General features: G+C 48.1%; 1 protein-coding gene across 1 annotated transcript in view; it reads left to right on the top strand.

Moving 5' to 3' along the window:
• Positions 1-18,423, top strand: part of B4GALNT3 (beta-1,4-N-acetyl-galactosaminyltransferase 3) — a 63,108-nt gene that overhangs the window by 28,052 nt on the left and 16,633 nt on the right. The window contains exons 2-5 of the mRNA XM_030959736.1: positions 9,991-10,094; positions 10,753-10,830; positions 17,579-17,674; positions 18,166-18,256. Of these exons, the coding sequence (XP_030815596.1) occupies positions 9,991-10,094; positions 10,753-10,830; positions 17,579-17,674; positions 18,166-18,256 (369 nt within the window). The remainder of the gene's footprint in view (positions 1-9,990; positions 10,095-10,752; positions 10,831-17,578; positions 17,675-18,165; positions 18,257-18,423) is intronic.

Raw genomic sequence — 18,423 nt, 5'->3', positions numbered from 1 at the left:
TCTGTGGGACAAAAAGTAGTTTCTCTGAACTCCTCCTGGTTCACGCTTTCTTAATTATTTTTGTCAAGTGTGTTGCACAGGCTGGTTTGAGAGCCAGGGCAGGACATTGACGTGGGAGTTCAGACAGAGGAGAAACAGTATTTCAGAAGTTCATATTTTGGAATTATGTCACTGGGTAAGAGCTCTGTAAAAGAGAGTTTACACAACCCTGATTTTTTCTCATAGCAACCCATGTTGTGTAAATAAAGCTGTCCCAGAAGCAAGTGTGTGCTTTGCAGTCTGTCCCATTGCACAGCATGCATTTACTCAGAGGCAGGACTGAAGGAAGGACTGGCAGCTTGTTTTGTCCATGTAAATTTTGAGCCTGAGTCATGGAAGAGCCCAAGCATGCTCTTGTCCCCTTAGTACTCTGAGGTTTGATATTTTAAGTCATAGGTACACAGGATTTTCCATTACTTACCAGAATGTTAGCCTGTCTTTGCACGTTTTTCTGCCCTGACTAGCAGTTGGTATTTGATGATGATTCAGAGGAAATCAGTATTGCAAATCTCAGCTTTGCTAAACAGAGATGCTGGTGTCAGGTTGCATGCACAGTTCCACTGCAAAGACAGATGAAAGCTGACATTTAGGCTTAGAGGTCAGATAAAGCTTTGAGTGTGGATTTGGTGGTGTCAACCTCTGATGAGAAATTTTGGACATTCTTGGAGAATATCCTGATTTTCCAGTTGCCTTTTGCTGCCATTTTAATTGATGTTTGATCATGTTTACAGCAGCCTTGCAGTACCTAAAGGTGGCCCACAAGAAAGCTGGAAAGGAACTTTTGATGGGGGCGAGTAATGATAGGACAAGAGGGAATAGCTTTAGACTGAAAGAGGGCAAGTTTAAGCAGAAATATTGGGCAGAAATTGTCACTGTGAGGGTGGTGAGGCACTGGAACAGGCTGCCCAGAGAAGTTGTGGATGTCCTTTCCCTGCCCACAGCAGAGGGGTTGGAGCTTTAAAGTCCCTTTCAGCACAAATCATTCAATGACGCCTAAGTCTGAACCAGGAGTTGTAGTTTTGTATTTTGAATCAAAATTGTGGAAGTAAACTTATAAACAGGGGTTGCATCCAGGTTCCTGAAATACTTGGGAGTGGTTTTAGAGCCCCATCCAAACCCCAGTAACATCATTAGAAGAACTTTATCTGACTCCAAATGCAATCACCAGATTGTTTCCAATGTGACATACCCAGGGAGCAGCACCAAAGCAGTGCCTCAATCACTGCACTGTCAGTTCCTCTTGTTGTATTGGAGACTTGCTCTATCCCTGTGGGTTTGATGTTTATCAGGATGTGTGCTGCTGGTCCCTCCTCAGCAGAGCTGCTGGGGAGCTTTTGTGTTGTCCCACAGTTAGAGGTGCCTCTGTCTCCAGGGCTTTGTTTGATGTCAGAGCAGGATGTCCTGTGCAGAGCCATGGGCAGAACAGTCGTTCTGCTGTCCTCAATTTAAAGTAATTTAAACAAATTTAAACACAAAGTCACTTAAACAAAACATAAGATATTTTCAGGGTGGCCTGCAAGAGTGTTGGTTTAGCTCACCTCCTTGCCTTGAGGTCAGGTCAACCCTACCTGCACCATTTCTGGCAGATATTTGTCCAGTCCCTTCTTTATTTTCCTCTGCCTATAGTCATGTCCATAGTCTGCCTCCAGTCACCACTGAAACTGCAAGTGTAGGGTGGTAAATCTGTTGCAATGCTCAGAGAGACCATGGAAATAACAATTTCAACAGTAATGAGTTACTGCTTTTGAGGTGAATTCCAGGGAAGAAAATGATTACAGCAGCTTTGAGCAAAATAGCAAATAGAAATGGCAAATAGAGATGTAAGTAAAGTGTGGGGGTTTTTCTCGTGGAAGCAGTGAATGGCATTTTCTACAGCACAAAGCCAAGCTGCAAGAAGATATTTTGGGAATGCTGCATCTATGTGGAAGTAGCAAGGTATTGAGTCTTCAAGGAAATCCTCACCCAAGATCAAAAAACAGTGCATTAGCTGTGTTTGGTAAAGCAGTAACAAATGTTGACTTGAAGGTCTGTTGCTCAGTTGATGTTCAGTTTCACATCCTAGACAGCTCCTGTATTTAAAAAAAAAAAAGAAAATAAGTCTTGGGAAGCTCTTTGGGCAGTCTGTTGCTGCAGTGTTTGGATCACTAGAGAAAAATGCAATTACCAAAGCTTTCTGAAAGCTTTCTGCATGACCTTGTTGAGCTCTCTTGGGCACAGTCCTGTTGCAGAAAGAAAAACAGATGGCAAGGACTGCTGAGCATAAAATTGCTGTTTTCTTCCTTGATTTTTGTAGGTACCTCCTCGTGCTCAGGAGAGGGAAGCTGCCTACCTATGTTACTTCTTATTAATTGCATTTGTTCTGCAACTTTATTCAAAGCAGCAGATCTCTTGGTGGTAGAAAGCATTTAGAAACAGGCATCTCTTTGCGAAATCAGTCCTTACTGATGATGATGATGATGATGCAGTAGGATGAATTAGAGCAGGCAGGGAGCCTGCCAGGTCTGTGCACAAGTGCAGAGCCTGTGCTGTGTTGCACTGAGGTACTGATAAATGGAGGCAAACTTCAGCTTTAAATAACTTGTTACCTCAATGAACAGGCTTTTGTTGCCTCTCCTGTCTCTAAGGGCACAGCTTCACCAAATGGCAGGGAGAGTGCCAGGAATACCACTTGCAGTGATCAAAAACAGCTGGAACATCTGCTTTTCATGCCAGTCACCTTGAGGTTTAGGTAGGAATTTTTCAAGTTGCTACTATTATTTGTATTAAAAACAAAACAAGGCAGACAAGTGTGTGAGCCACGTCGAGGATGTGCTTACTGGGAGTGAATTGGTAGAAACCCATGCTAATGTTTCAGGATTATTGGCATTTTTGAAACAAAAATAATGCCTAATGTTGCAGTTCACCATCAAAGTAGCAAATTACTTTTACTTTAAAAAGTAAAAATCAAACTCTAGCCTGGTATACAAAACACCTGACTCTGTGTTCCTCTCACAACCTGCTGGTTTTTCCAAGTGCTCCACGTACTGAATTTCGAGCAAAGGCAAATCTCCCACCTGTAAATGTTTTGATGCAAATCCCATATTTTGAAGACAATGAATGGCAAAAGGCTGGCTTGGTAAGTGTGATTCCATGATGAGAACTACTCAAATACCTTTGTTCTTGGCATGACTGGAGTCAGCCCTCTTTGACTGGCTGTTTGAGAACTCTATAGCTGTTTTGAGAATTCTGTAGCTATGCCTGAAGACTGTAAAAGCAGAGAGACTGCTTTTGATGGCAATATTGTGCAAAGAGGCAGCCTGTGTGCAGCACAATGTCCCAGGGACAAGCACACCATAATTGCAGCACAATTGCCATGTTCTGTAAATTAAACAGTGCAACTTGCCAGCAGTTAAGGATTTTAACTGCACAGCTATCATAGCCATAATGTGGAAAATACATTTTATGATTTAAAAGCTTCTATATGTGTTTTATGTGGTTTAAGATGGCCCATGGAATACCTCAAGAGGGTAACAGGCTAGCCAGCATTTCTCCCTGCTGTGCTGCAGAAGTTAGCAGTGCCAAAATCATGGGCTTTTATCTTATGCTGCTGAATGCAGCAGTAGCTGCTCTTCTCCTCAGTCTTCATTTGAACCAATGTTTCCTCTTTCTCCTGAAAATCAGAGTGCTCTGCTCTTCCCCCTTCCCCAGTCTAATCCTTCAGGACCCCTCAGTGGGGGAGAGGAGAGATTAAGCTGTGTGGTTGAAGAGATGAGGATGGGCAGGAGAGGACCCAGGGCTCCTATGGGCAGAAGTCACCTGGGGCAGGGGGCTGTGACTGCACAGCCAGAGCTGTGGCTGGGCACCTCATCTGGCTGTGTGCTCACCCTTCCACGCTCACATGAGCTCCTGAACCTCCTGTGCCTTCAGTGTGGAAAGTGCAGACAGTAAGAGTTTACAGTAGTTTTGCTCTGGTACATTCTTGGTGGAAACAGAGGCATTTCTGGAGCTGATACAGGAGCTCAGCCCTGTAATTTTGCAGGGTAGTGCAGCTACATGATGGTCTTTGTCACTCAAATCCAGCACTGCATCCGCACTGAGCTTGCAGACAGCAGGCAATATTTGCTAGATAGTTGTGTGGCATGGGTGGTTTTAATGATTTAAAAAATCATTAAAGGGGAAAATGTTAATGGGCAGTGGAAAATGTTAATGACGGAAGCAAGATTTTAATTGCATTTTCTGTGAAACCAGTTACTACCCCAGCCACTGTTTATCAGTTCCTCACTTGCTGCATAAAATACATTTCCTATACCTAGAGGGGAGCAGCAGCAAGGTATTATTTGTGGGTGAGTCTGGCAGTGAGACTGCATTAGGCAGTCAATGTCTGCTGATTTTCCTCTCCTTCCCAAGTGCAGTGCTCTGCCTTTTCCTCCATCATACTTCAAGTACCTTTAATGTTCTGCAGCCTATTGTCAGTTTGCAAAGCCATTCACATAGCAGTGAATCATAGAGTTGTACCTGGAGGAAGAATGGAGTAATTTATTTCTGCACACAAGGTTCCTAACCTGAGCTTTGTCCCTGGAGGAGGTTAGCAATCTTATTTGTAGGTTCTGCACTAACCAGAAATGGAATGGTTTGCAGGACTCCCTCTGTAACAACTGGGTTTCATGCTCCTTGAATCCTTTTAACTGCAGGAGTGATGTTCCAATCTTGACCTGAGGACAAGAAGTTCACTCTTTTCTGTCTGTCCTTTTAATTGACCTAAGTATGTATTCAGAGACTCCCTTGGCCTGGCCCTACCCTTGGATTGGGGATTTTTGGTAGTTTCTCTGACCCCATCTGTGATGCATGACTTGACCTAATTCACCCATCTGTCCAGAAATTGTTGGCTGTCTCTTTTCACTGTATCCTTCATCCATATCTCTGTTTGTGGAAGGTCAGATTACTCCTCATCCTCATGACTTCTGGTGTTGTGGGGCTATGTTGGTGTGTGTGGTAGGCCAGGAGACAGATGGGCATTGCTTCCTCTGCAGAGTGGCACCAGCAGTAGGGTTTGCTCTGGTGTGTGGAATGCATGTCAGACTCTCTAATCACCTTCTTATGTTCAGTTTCAAGCAACTTCACCAGCATCTTTTTTAGTATGTTTGCAAGGTACCTAGTGGTAATGTCAGGGGGTATTGGGTACTGCACCTGCATTCCTGTTCAGCCAGGAGGAACACTGGGAAAGACCTCAAATGATGCAGAAGTCCCATGGAATAACAGTAAGTTGAAAATATTCAACCAGGATAAGAGAAGAAATAAGACCATCCAAGGGAGGGTTAAAGCATCAAGCCATGGTGAGGGGTCTGTGGATGCTGGGGGTAATGAAGAACAGCACCCTGCTTCATTCCTGACAGTTTCTTTCTTGCCCTGTCCTTGCAACAAAAAGAAGAGGAGAAGGGTCTCATAAGAAGGAAAATGCTTTTGTGCAAAACAGCCTGTAGAGCTGCTCTTTCCTGAGGCTGCTGAGTGAAATCATTTAGCAGGGTTATAAAAGGGCTGGCTAGAATGGGGGTGTTAATAGCATTTGCAGCTATGTAAGCAGCAGTAACAACAGCAGAGTAATCAAATCTCATCTTTCAGAGGGGAAGCTGATCACCTGAGTGGGTCTGGGATTTCCTCTTGCACCATTGCCAGGTATCTTCTTCACAGGCTAATTGAAATGTGGAGTGCAGTCTGGGGCCAGGGGCATGGCAGTGGCTGGGTGGATCTAATCTCTGAACACACACAGCAGCTCTGGTCACACTCCTGCCCCTGAGGCCTGAGAGCTCCCTGGCTGCTGCTGGCTCTTATCTCTGGCTGTGGCTTTCTGCTTTTTAAAAAAAAATATATTTTCCTCTTGACCTGGCCTTCAAGTGCATTGCTCTGGCAGAGTCATAACTGCTGGGTGAGATCTCTTCATCTCCACTTGCAGCTTCCTTTGCTGACTTTTAACCCAAGAGCAGTAAAAAGCATGGCTGAGAAGAGGCAGACGTGGTGCTTGTGCCTGACCAGACCCTAGGCAAGAACCATGTCCATCTTATTTTCTCTTGGTACAGCTTTTTTGTCTCTTAATGGTTGACTCACTGCAGCTGTGGGCAGCTGGCTCCAGACTGGCTGCCTCTTGCAGGGGCTCTGCTGTAGGATCCAGCATCTGTTCCAGCCTCCTCTTCAGCTTCTTGCCTTTTCTTTGTATTCAGCTGCCTCTTATTTCCAGTAGGAAGCTTGGGTCCTGAGGGCTTCCCATCATGAATCCAGAGGAGCAGCTGAGGGTTGGCCCTGCTGAGCATTTGGATCCTCTGGCAGGCATCTGCCAGCCAGCCTGATGGGAACAGGGACAAAAAGGACCACTTTTCTCTGAGCAAGAACCACCTTCATGGCTCTGGTCGATCCCTGTGAGGGACCATTGGGGTACAAAAGTAGAAAGAAAGATGGACCTCTGCTTGTAGAGAGGAGATCAGACTGATGCCAAGGAGGGGGAAAGATGTGGCAGCAAATCTGGCTGCTGCTCCTGGCAAGCTGTGCCTGCATCAGTGCTGCCTTCCTTGGAGGTGTTTGAGGTGAAAAAATAGCCTTGGAAAACACCTGGTGTGCTTTGGGAAGTGATGAGAAATGCTTTGGGAAGTGAAGCCCAGAAGAGAGAAAGGCAAGGAGCTGTCTCATGCGTCTGTCTGACAGGCTGATGGCAGCAATGCCTGGCCCAGCATCTTCCCCTGACTTTGAGACAGGCTCTTCCCAAGCCTTGGATTTCTGCCTTCATGGTTTTTCTTTTTTTTAGCCAGAACCAGTTTTGTAGAGGGACTGGAGCAAAACCATCAAAACTAATAGTCCTGGCCTTCCTTCTTAGCAGCACTCAAGTGTTTGCTGAGGTATTTTAGTTCTTGACTCCTGCTTTTTTCCAGGCCTAGGCTTGTTGACTTTAAGTAGCTGTCAAGAGAGTGCCCGAGGCAGTGAGCAGTGCTCGGGGAGAGCTTGAGGACAGGCTGAACCCGTGGTAGGGACGTGGCCTCAGGGCTCCCCTCTCCAGCTGTCACACAGCAGTGGAGACCTGCAAGGCCATGCCTTGAATCCTGTGATATGCTGTGGAGAAAATCTTGGTGAGCACTTGGCCTTGGGAGGTGTTCTGACTGCAGGAAGCTGCAGGAGATCTGAATTTTCTGTAGTTTCCTCCCTTTACTGAGGAAAGCATGGGCAAAGCCAGGTGCTTCTTCAAGGGTGTCCCGTGGAGACCCCCAGGGAAAAGCCAATCTTTTCAGAAGGAACTGGAGTGCCAAGAACCTTCCCTAAGGGGAGTGTTGATCCTATTATATCCTGAAAATAATTTCCTACCATGCTGGAGAATTGGCTTGTCAAAGCACAAATTACCCAGCAAGGAAATCACTGCCTCCAGATTAATTCGTAGCTCCTTTGTCTGTTCTCTGCTTGGCTGGTGTGTTAGGTAAATATTTGTACAACACAGAGAATTGCCTCCCTTTCTTCTCTTTTCCAAGGGTCAAAGAAGTGTCAGCCGTTGGCACTTGTGTGCAGCCAGGCTTCTGTGTTTGCTGGGAGGCAGGCTCCATGCCAGGATGGAGCAGCCAGGGTGGCTGGCTGTGGTGGCCAGCAGCCCTTCCCAGGAGAGGCAGGTTGCTGATGCTTTGTCCTGAGCTTATTCCACAGGGCAGTGAAGTGCTGAGTGGAACAATGAAACCAAATAACCTCTCCCCTCTGCACAAGAGGAAAAAACCTGCTGCTCTTGGTGTCTTCTTGGTGAATCTCTGGGGGTGAACTGACTTCTGTTGCCTATTTTTTTTCCTGATTTACTTGTTTCCTCTCTAGCCAGCTGGGCTTCAGTGATCCTTGTGGCTCCCTTGCAACTCAAAATATTCTACCCTTCTGTAGGTCTATTCTCTAAAAAAAAAGCAAGTGCTGAATTTCACATGAACTAAAATGTGTTTCAGCCCCATTCTGAGTGTGTCCAGTTGCAGGACTCTCACAAACAGTAGTTTCTGCCTCATTGCTCTGAACAAGGGAGAAACTCACCAGTTACACATAAAATTGTATAAAGACAAAGGAATTTCTCCTTTTTTTCTCATGACAGTCAGTCCATGAAGCACAAGTTGTTGTTAGCTGCATTTATCAGTAGGTTACTCACCCAGTAACTGAAAAATCTTCTGCAGAAGGTAAATACCTGACCTTGCTGTTTTTAGTCATAAATTTAAATGCATAGCTTCAAATCAGAATCTGGGGGTGAGAAGATCTTGATCAGAAATTTGTGACTGTTCAGCATCTAACAGACCTGAATGAAACCCACACATCCCAGCCAACACCCCATCAGGAAAGCAGGACACCCTAGTTGGCTCTGAGCCTTGTCTCTCACTTGAATCTCTGACTACTTTCATGTTTTTCACATTTTTTGCACTTTCTTTTTGTTAATTGCCCCCCTTTGATCAGGAGCTTTCTGCTCACCTCTGCCAGACCCTGTGGGATTCAGGAGCAAGTAGAGACAGAGTTCTGCAAGCCTGTTTGTAGTTACAATAACAGGCCAAGAGCTTAGCACAGCCAGGGAGGGGGATCTGGCAGAGGGCTGTTTGTGAATTCTGGGGTGGTTTGGGGTTTGCCTTGGCCTCTGTGTAGCCCAGAGGTTTTTGGGGGATGATCTAAGCCCTGTGGCTTGTGAAAGGCCTCTCCAAAGCAAGCAGATGGAGCATGCTCCTGCCTGAGGCACAGCGAGTCTCCGTGCTGCAGATTGAGTGGGCATGGTGTAGTTGGGTGGATTGGGTGAAAATGGTGTGCTGCCTATGGAACAGCAGGTGTTTCCCCAGCAGTTCTTCCTCCTCAGGACATGTTCCTGCCCCTCCTGGCTGTAGGAATAGTGTAGAAGGCTCAGACTATTCTTCTAAACACTCAGACCTGAAGCTGTTGGGATGGTTCCCTGTATATACCAAGGCAGCCAGCTCCTTTGGGCTTCCTAGAGCTTTGGGGATGATTTCCAGTTGTAAAGAAAATGGGGGGAGAGCCTGAATACTCTCCTTGGTGTGTGGGTATTGAGGTGGTTTGCCACCAGCCTGGGAGAAGCCAGGGCTGATGGAGATTTTGGAACTTCACTCCAAAATGTTTGTCAGATCTGAAAATCCCATAGTGTGAGGCGCTGTAGCCCTGCTGGGAGGTCTGAGCTCTGCTCACCAGCTCTGCTAATCTGATTTACCCAACCCATTAGTGATAGGGGCAGCAGGCACAGGGAGAGCTGTGAGGTGCGTCTGCTTGTCTTTGTTCCTCCTAAACCCAGGAGGTCACTGAAGCTTTGGAAGGAAATCAGAATTGATCCTGACTTCTGGATTGAGCAGAATGAGAGGGGAAGGGAGTTTCAAATGAGGTTGCTTTGAACCTCAGAAGGTGACTTCTCTTGAATAGCAGTGTCCTTGACTGCATCACTGCCAATATTTTAGGGGTGGCAGATGAGTATCCGTAATTTCCTTCAAGAAGAGAAAACTGAAGCTTTTATTGTGAAAATAGGTGCATATAAGAATAATATTCTTTTGATTGTTAAGCTAATTAGTAATCTAGTTATTATCTTATTTTTCTTTGTCAGTGCTAATTGATTAAAATTTATATTCTTTAGCTTGACTACTGAGATTATCTGAGTAATTTAAAGAATGTTTGTAGTCCTGTGGTGATTAATGAAATCTCTGATATCTATCTTAGAACTATGAATCTTTAATTTAAGTACTAAATTAATAAGAAAGAGGGAAGAGCTTTCAAGAAAGATACAGGCAATTTTTCTCTCTGTGCCAGTCTGCCAACTCCAGGCACCATAAAACAACTCCACATCTCTGCTGGACCATTCCAGACTGTTAGAGGTCTCTCAGCCCTGCAAGACCAGTTCATACTGGTGACTGCTACACTTTCTTATTTTAAGCAAAAAAAGTTCCCTGACGCCTTTCTGTTCCCTGACACCTTTCTGTTTCCTCTGTACAGGATATGAAAGCTGGAGGGAGCTTGCTAAGGTTCTGTCAGACCCCAGTGCCCCAGGTGGGGACACGAGCCTTCAGCTGGACTATCCACAGAAGCTGGGACACCAGGTGAGGAGGCTTGGGCTGCCTTCTGAACATGCAGAAAGGCAGCCCTTCCTTTCTGATGCTGGCCCCAAGAGACAGCTCTGTCTTCTCACAGGAAAGACAGCTTGCCATAGGCAAAATCTGAGCTGAGTCACAGCAATGTGAACCTACAATGGCTCCACTGTAGTCAGTTAAGGTATTTTAGATGTACCAAGCCATGGCAGTGGGATGAGGCTGGCTGGGCTTGTGGCACAGGAAGGCAAGACAGAAGCAGAAGTGAAAGGTCTGCAGAGAGTTCATTGCTCTCCAGTGAAGCACATCTCAGTACTGTAGAGTGAAGGCAGTGCTGGAAGAGCTATTGCTTGAACATTTTTGAAACATAGATGGGGGAATAAAAACGCCAGAGAATGACCCAAGTTTTAAAGTTATAACATACTGGTATCCTTTTCCCTCATATAAATATGCTGTCAAAAAAAAAGAAACAGGGAGCATTTTCACCCTGTTACATCCATGATATCTGGCCTGTCCTTTGGAAAGGGAGCTTGAAAACTTGTTTTATTTTCTCCTATGTTCTTGTGAGGAGGTTTGAACCCTCTTGTAGAGGTTGTGTAGAACCACCTTGTACATGTCAGTGCTGTGCCATTTTTCAGGTTATTTTGACTTTTCTCTACTTGTATTTCAGGTCCAAGAGCTGCAAATAGGTGGGAGGAATAAATCAAATTACTCAGCTGTTGGCAGCCCTGTCCCATGGATGCCAGAGGTGGGTGCCTTTCCCCATCATTTTGGGTGAGGGGGGTTATGGCTAGAGACCTGTACAGCAAAAATGAAAGGCATGGAAAGGTATGGCTGGAAATTAATTCACTTTACTAGAAGTCCACTCCCTGCTTAGTAACACTTACACACCTGAGTAATCATCTGGAAAGACTGGAGTGTCAGGATTCCAGATAATTTGGTGTCTCCACAGCTCCTCAAGGCTCCAAGCACCCACCTGCAATTCCAGGCAGCCCTCTACCTTCCTGAAAAGTGAAGTTTATTCAGGGCTGGGGAGTGTAGGGCCAATCATTCAATGAGCAAATACATGACTGTGGCATGCAGAAGTGTCACACTGCTCTTGCTCTGGCTTTTGCCATGCAACCCCTGTGTGTCGTAGGTGGAGATTTCTCCACTTCAGTGGCACTTCCATGAACAGAGACCCTCTCTGATGACCCTTGCAGGCTGGGGTAAACACTCCCTTTGTTTCCTTCATGCCTCAATTATTCTTTCCTCCCCTGTTCCCTTATCTCATCATTCCTCTTCAGATAAGGGAGCAGTGCAGCCTGCTTCTAATGAGAGGGACACCAGCCAGGGGGCATTTAGTTAATGGAGCCAGCTCACTAAATTCCTCAAGGTGATTAGAGACCTGCACAAATTAAGGAGCCTCTGTGAGTCCCCAGGGGAGAGGGAGCAGGCTGCTGGCCCTGCACTCAGATCTCCAGATCTCACTGGTAATGGAGGGAGAGTGGATGCATCCAGCCACAGCAAGGAGCAGTTCAGGTCCTTCAGGTGCTATCCAGCAAGGAGCAGTTCAGGTCCCTGCAGCCTTGGCTTTCCTGGCCGCAGCAGCAGCAGCAGCCACCTTGCAGTGCCCAGAACCAGATCAGGCCACTGATCTGTTCTGTGTCAGAGCGTGGGCTGTGGGGTGCTGGTCCCACCTGGAGCCCTGGATTCTTCTCCAGCTGCAGGGCCTTGCAGGCAGAGCTGCCTCCCAGATCAGCAGCTGCTGGCCAAGAGCCAGCAGGATGTCAGGGACAGGGCTGCTGCTGTGCCCAGGGATGACTCTGAGCATTTGCTGCTCCCTTCTCCCATGGCACTGGGTGATACAGGCTCTGTGTGGCATCTCCCAGCTTCCCTGAGGCTTTGCCCTGTGTCTGTGATCCCCTTCCTAGAGATTTCCCAGAGCAATGAGTCTGGAAGGTGGCCAGCTGTGGTGTGCAGTGAGCCTTTAACAGGTTAGAGCTGCACTCTGTGGACACTTTTCTCTTTGGCTGTATAAAGCAAAATTTCCTGCCCTTGCTGCAGCAGTGTGTGTGCCCAGAGGGTCAGCAGAGTCCCCCTGACTGCAGACAGAGGCCAGTGCTTCACCAGTACCAGCTGCAGGAGCTGGAGAGGGATCTGTGGACACCGCTCTGTACAGAGCTGCTTGCTGTCCTCCCAGCCACCAACTGAAATTTCTCCCAGCCTGGAGATTAAGTTTTTCTGTGGCTCTGCCCAAATTAATTACCCTGGGTCTGTAATCCCATTGTGCCCTTCCCACAGCATCTCTAATAACTTAATTGCAGCCTGATTCCTGGGGCAAGGGACACTGGGTTGCCTCACACAGCTCAAGGAGCTGGGCTTTGTTTTAATAGAGAGGCATATTCCTGAAAAACATAAATAATTAACAGGGTTGCAGAGTGAGCTGGCAGCCAGCATTGCCAAAAAAGGACAGGTTTCAGTTTTCCTCTCTCAGTTTCAGGATATGAGATAGGCAGCTTAAGTCTTCAGCCTTGGATAATATGGTAGGAAAGTGTGCTCATTGGAAATCCCAAATTGAAGTTTTGCTCTGGCACCTGGGGGAAAGGAGGGTTCACCCTTGCTCCTGGTTCCTCGAGATGCCTGTGCACATTATGGTTGTTATCCTTACTGTCACTTCCAGGCACCAGAGCAAAGTCTTCCAGCTCCCAGCATCACACACTGCCTGCTCAGGCTGGAGAGGTGTGGGGTGTTTTGTTTCATTGACTCAGAAACGTGCCTGGCTATCATCAGGGCAGACCTGCACTGTGGAGTATGAGTGTCACCATTTGACACTGCTTAGGTGTGGGCAGGACTTTCAGAGAAGTGACTGGAAGGTTAGCCAGGCTGTTCTCATTTACCTGTGCAAAGGCATCTGCTCAGCTCTGAGAGTAGAAGGGTCTGGGCAGTGCTGAGGTGCATTTAAAATGTCCTTTCCTCCTTCATGTCTGCACAGCCTTCTCTCTGCAGGGAGGTGTAAGGGATGTTCAGGAGCACAGCCAAAGGATTGTGCTCAAGTGTTGTCCTGGTACCAAACCTGCCCCAAGAGGAAGCATCGTTTCCTGAGAGGACTGAAAGACAAAACTATTGCTGCTCACTCTGTCTGTGCTGATGTCCCTTCCATGTCTATTTGTGCCCATCCAGACAGGGGCTGTCCTGCTAACTTCTCTTGATGGATTCCCACAAGTGCCCAGCACAGCAGAGCATACTGCCAAGCCCAGCTGCTGGCTGCTCAGTGTCACCCAGCCAGGGGAGCTGGGCCAGGCAGGAGGAGGGGCTGCAGCCACTCTGAGGAGACAGAAGAGTCTTACAAACTCAGGAGTTTTTAGTTGGCAGCACAATGTCGCCTTTCTTCTGTGGCTCAGGCCCTCTCTGTGCCCTGTTTATCATTCCCTGGGCTGCGTGCAGCTATGCAGCTGATTTGCCTCTGTGATGCCAAAGCTGCCCAGGATTAAATTAGGAAAGCTTCTCCTCTCCATCCTGCTCCAGTTACAGGGCAGGAGGTCGTGTCTCTGCTGCTGCAATTCTCTCTGCTTTGCTGCTTGCCCGGATCTTTCTTCCCTGGGCTCCTTGCTCAGCAGGAGATCCTGGGTGTGTGGTGGCACCCCCCAGATAGTTTTGACATGATAGGGTTTGGGCTAGGGAGAGGTCTGGGGTGTCTATGGTCCTGATACTCCTCTATGGTCAGGTCTTGTAGCAGGGGCTGATAATTTAACATTTATCACTAGAAGGAAGCAGAAATACCAAAATCTTTCACTGCAATGCTAGGGCTGCAGACAGACATTTTTCCAGTGTGCTCAGTGGGGAGGGTTGGGCTGGGGCTCAGGCCAGCCACAATCCCACAGCCCTGGAGAGGCATGGCTGCATCAGTGCCAAGCAAGGGCCTAGGTGTCCCCTCCCTGTCCTTGTAAGGGTTCAGCTCTCCCTTGCTGGGACAGCACTGTCACAGTGCTCACAGGGTGTCAGCCTGCCCAGCCTCCCTGGGGACAAGAGCTCAGTGTGCTCTTGGCTCTGTGTGCTCCAGGGCGCACTCACACTGTGCTGTGTGCTCCAGGGCACACTCACACTGTGCTGTGTGTGCTCCAGGGCACACTCACACTGTGCTGTGTGTGCTCCAGGGCACACTCACACTGTGCTGTGTGCTCCAGGGCACACTCACACTGTGCTGTGTGCTCCAGGGCACACTCACACTGTGCTGTGTGTGCTCCAGGGCGCACTCACACTGTGCTGTGTGCTCCAGGGCACACTCACACTGTGCTGTGTGCACCAGGGCACACTCACACTGTGCTGTGTGTGCTCCAGGGCGCACTCACACTGTGCTTGTGTGCTCCAGGGCACACTGTCCCTGTTCTTGTGCCCTTGGTGTGTGACCTGTGCCTGTTGTGGGCCTGAGCTGGGATCATGCATTGCTGCTATTTCAGCAGGGTGATAAGCAGCTGGGGAAAGGTGTTGGGACAGAGAGAAGCCTCAAGGGCAGGAGAAACCCTCTAAGTGGGAAGGTCACATAAAATCAGCTCCTTTGAATACTCAGACTCATGGATTCTATTCCTGCTTCTGGCCAAATCAGTCTATCCAGAATTTTCAGAGCAGATGTTTTTGAGAGGAGAAGGGGAACTTAACTTGTTGCTTGCCAGATCCTAAATTTCCTTTTGCAAAACAGGGCCGGGTAGGAAGTCAAACATAGGCCAAGCTGGGAAGTCAAATACAGTAACCATGTTTTACAGTCGTGTTCTAAAAACCATATTTTAGAAAATCCATTGGCATTTTTGTGCGCATGAATTGGGAATGGTGGTGACGTTGCTCTATAACTGCAATCTGCAAAAACCCCAAGCAGGAGATTTTTACAGCATGTTGCATGTTTTACTCATATAGCAAACAGAAGAATTTCTCAGCTGCCTGTAATGGGCAGCTGTGAATTGAGTTGGAGGGACAGAGGTGATAGAGTTTCAAAACAGCTGCTATGCTGATGGCTCGTGGGGGCCTAAAATTAAAGCCTAGCTCAGTTTTCAGTCCCAAAGCAGCACTTTGGGCAGCCAGCACTTATCTGTCAATAATGTTCTTTTTTTCCCTTTAAGAGGAAACAGAAACTAAGTTAAGCTGCCTTTACTCGGGAGAAAATTTGTTGATTTAGAAAATATTTTAAAATCACCTGCAAGAAATACTTATTATTTACCAGTTAATTATTTCTAGTAGCTGTGAATGTAGGAAAGCAAGGTGATCTCATTAACTCCTGCCAGAATCTCCTCTCTGGAAGCTTTGTAAAGACTTTGGAGGTAGGAGTGTTGGGCTAGAAATCTCAGGAATTATCTCTATAAGTATTGATGGTGTACCTAGTGCAGTGCTGTCTGCCTTATTTTTTACTAGGCTGCCCTCTCCCTAATACTGCCAAACTGCAGTGAAGTTTTGTATTGCAATGGGACTGGTCCAAGTTTTGAGCAAGTATAGCCAGTCTTTTGGGATTTGCCTCATCAATATCTGTTTTTGCATTTTGGGCTGCCCCATGTCAAAGCCAGCCCAGCTTCATCGCAGCCCTGAGCTTTGAGATCGTCCCCAGGATCTGTCTTTGGCAGCAGTGAACTGCAGTGCCAGTCTGTCCACAGTGTGGGAGTGTTGTGCTACGTTTCATAGAGCTCTGAGCCTGCTGCCTGCTCTGTGCAAGCAATTCTCAAAAAAAAAAAACCCAAAAAATCAGCATCATTGTGGGTAGCAGCAGACTTCCACAGGACTCAGCTTCTGGCAGTGGTTCTCTGTGGGAGCCCAGGCTGTTCCTCTCCCTTCATGTTCCACAAGAAGTAGCAGTTGTCATTATTTGATTTGGCTGAGAAAAGCAATGTAAGACCCTTGGGTGTGAGCCTGGATTTGGCCAAGGGGCGCAGGACTGCACAGCAATTAAATTCCAGTTCAGTGTTTGTCATGCTTGCAGTGACTTATTTCTATCACAAGTTCCTGCAGAGTCCCAGGTTTCTTTTGGCTGCCTCCATCACCCTGAGCCCTCTGCCTGTCTTCACTCTGATTCTGTGCATTGCTCTGAGGAATCCAGGCTGATGGATGTCAGCAGAGGAGGGAGGAGGAGGAGATGCTAGTGGAGGGCATCATGGGCTCTCAGACATCCATCAAGCCCTGGCAGTGGGGACACCAGTGAGAGGGGGCTGATGAGAGACCACTCCAGTGGTTGTGACTGTGCTTTGCCTGGCACGCAGAAATGGTTTTCACCATTTTGACTAAAATCCACAGCTTGCAAGGGTCATTACTGCTGTGGAGCCAAATCTGCTTCACAACCTTCCTTCAAGCCACAGTTTATTTCAAAACACACCCCAAACCCACCATCCTGGGAAAAATAACTCAGTGAAAAAGTTTCTCTGGCAGAAGTGCACAGAGAGGTTGGACCCTCCTCCACTGTGCTGCTTCAGGCCTGCTAGAGCCTCCCCAGCAAAAACTAAGAATTTGCTGCCATCTGTAGACATTTGGGTGCTGTTCAGGCTGTTTCCCCAGCCCTGCTCCCACAGCCCTTATATAGGCAAGACAGCCACAGCAAAACCTCCCCAGTCCCAAGGCAACCTATTCCTTTCTTCAGCCTTTTCCCATCTAAGGTAGCTTGTACTGTCTCCAGCTTATTTATTCTTCACTGTTGGATGCCAGGGCTGCGAGGAGGGTTTCAGTATCCAGCTCCACTGGTTGCAGGCAGAAAGCTTGGACTGTGCTAGGGAGCAGACAGTGATTCCCTTCTGAGTGGCTCTGACAGAAATAAAGTCTGTCCTTTCAGGAGTGTGTTGGTGAAGTCCCACAGTGGCCAGCAAGCTTCTCCCAGCCCAGCTGTGCTCCAGGTCTCAGCTGGACAGTGGCAGCCTCTCCTGATGGGGCTGGCTGCCTAGCAGGGAGCTGTTGTCACACTGCACACCCTCCTGTGCTGTCCAGGCTGGAACCCCCACTTCCCCAGTGTTTCTGTGTCTCTGCAGACACACAGAGGCTGTGCTGCCCGCTGAGCTGCCTGTGCTGCTGCTCCCTGCTCTGCTGGGCCTCCATCTCCCTGTGCCCACCATCTTCCATCAGCTTTACCTCTAGGACATGCTCTGAGAAGGTGATCTGCCATCTCCCTCCCTAGGGTGTCCCCTCTTTACTCAGGTCAGGAAAATAGCCCTGAGATGGTGAGGGAGTCGAGCACACCTTCTTGCAGAACATAATGTGTTACAGCATGGGGAGCTGCTGTGTGTTCCACACCATGGCCTCAGAGCACAGCCTTCTGGTGAAACACCTTGATGGAGCAGAGCCCAGCCATGGAATTGAGGTATCCCAAGCATTAGCACAGTTCCCTGGTGCCATTCAGGTGTGTGTGCCAGCCCCACACCTTCAGCAGATGAGCAGCAGTGCTCTGGACCCAGTGCTTAGCACTCCAGGGGCCATGGCCAAGGCTGTCAGGGCAGAGGAAGGACACAGGGGTTGGATGCAGCAGTTCATGGTGCCCCACTTCTGCCTTCTAGTTCCAGGGCCAGGCCAACCTGCACGTATTTGAGGACTGGTGTGGCAGCTCCATCGAGCAGCTCAGGAGAAACCTCCACTTCCCTCTCTTCCCTCACGTGAGTAAGACCATGGCATCCACTGTCCTGCACTTCCCAGCTCAGCTTCCCAGGTGGATCACCCTTGTTCCCTTCACGTCCTGCCCCCTGCCTCCCTCTCTGTCCTGCTTTTTGTTAAAATCCACCTCCTCCTCTGTCCTCCTGCTGAGGGAGCGGGAAGCTTTCAGAAGGGTTCAAGGCTAGCAGCCCTTCTGCTGCACAGGGGAGGGTCATTTCACACCTGCTGGCCTGCCAGGGCTCAGACACAGGCTGAAGGAGCCCTGTATTTGGTGCTCTCCTTCCTTGCCATGTCCTGTCCCCACCATCTCAGTGCATCCCCTTCTCAGCAGCACCTGCTCCCTCTCATTTCTTACTTGGTTGGCTCTTTCACTCTGCCTCCATCCTCCTCTCAGAGAAAACCCTCTGCCCACCTGTCCCAGGGTTTTTAATTCTTCCCTTCTTCCTGTCACATCTAAAATTATTTCTATGAATTTTTCCTTCTTCCATTTCAGACAAGAACTATGCTGAAGAAGTTGGCCGTGTCCCCAAAATGGACCAACTATGGTCTCCGGATATTTGGTTACCTGCATCCTTTCATCGATGGTGAGGGCTCTGAGTGCCTTCACTCATGTCTCTTGTCACCTTCCCCTGCCTCCCCTCGTGGTGCTGAACCACTGGTGCCCTCACCCTGGCAATTCCAACACCAGGTCCCTTGTGTGGGTGGTGTGTGTGACTGGCCACAGCCTTGGCATGGCTGGAAGCATGTCTGC

The sequence above is a fragment of the Camarhynchus parvulus genome, chromosome 1A, assembly GCF_901933205.1.
Source record: "Camarhynchus parvulus chromosome 1A, STF_HiC, whole genome shotgun sequence".
Lineage (NCBI taxonomy): Eukaryota > Metazoa > Chordata > Aves > Passeriformes > Thraupidae > Camarhynchus > Camarhynchus parvulus.
Note: the sequence above shows the minus strand (reverse complement) of the source record. Positions and strands in the feature narration are given on the sequence as shown.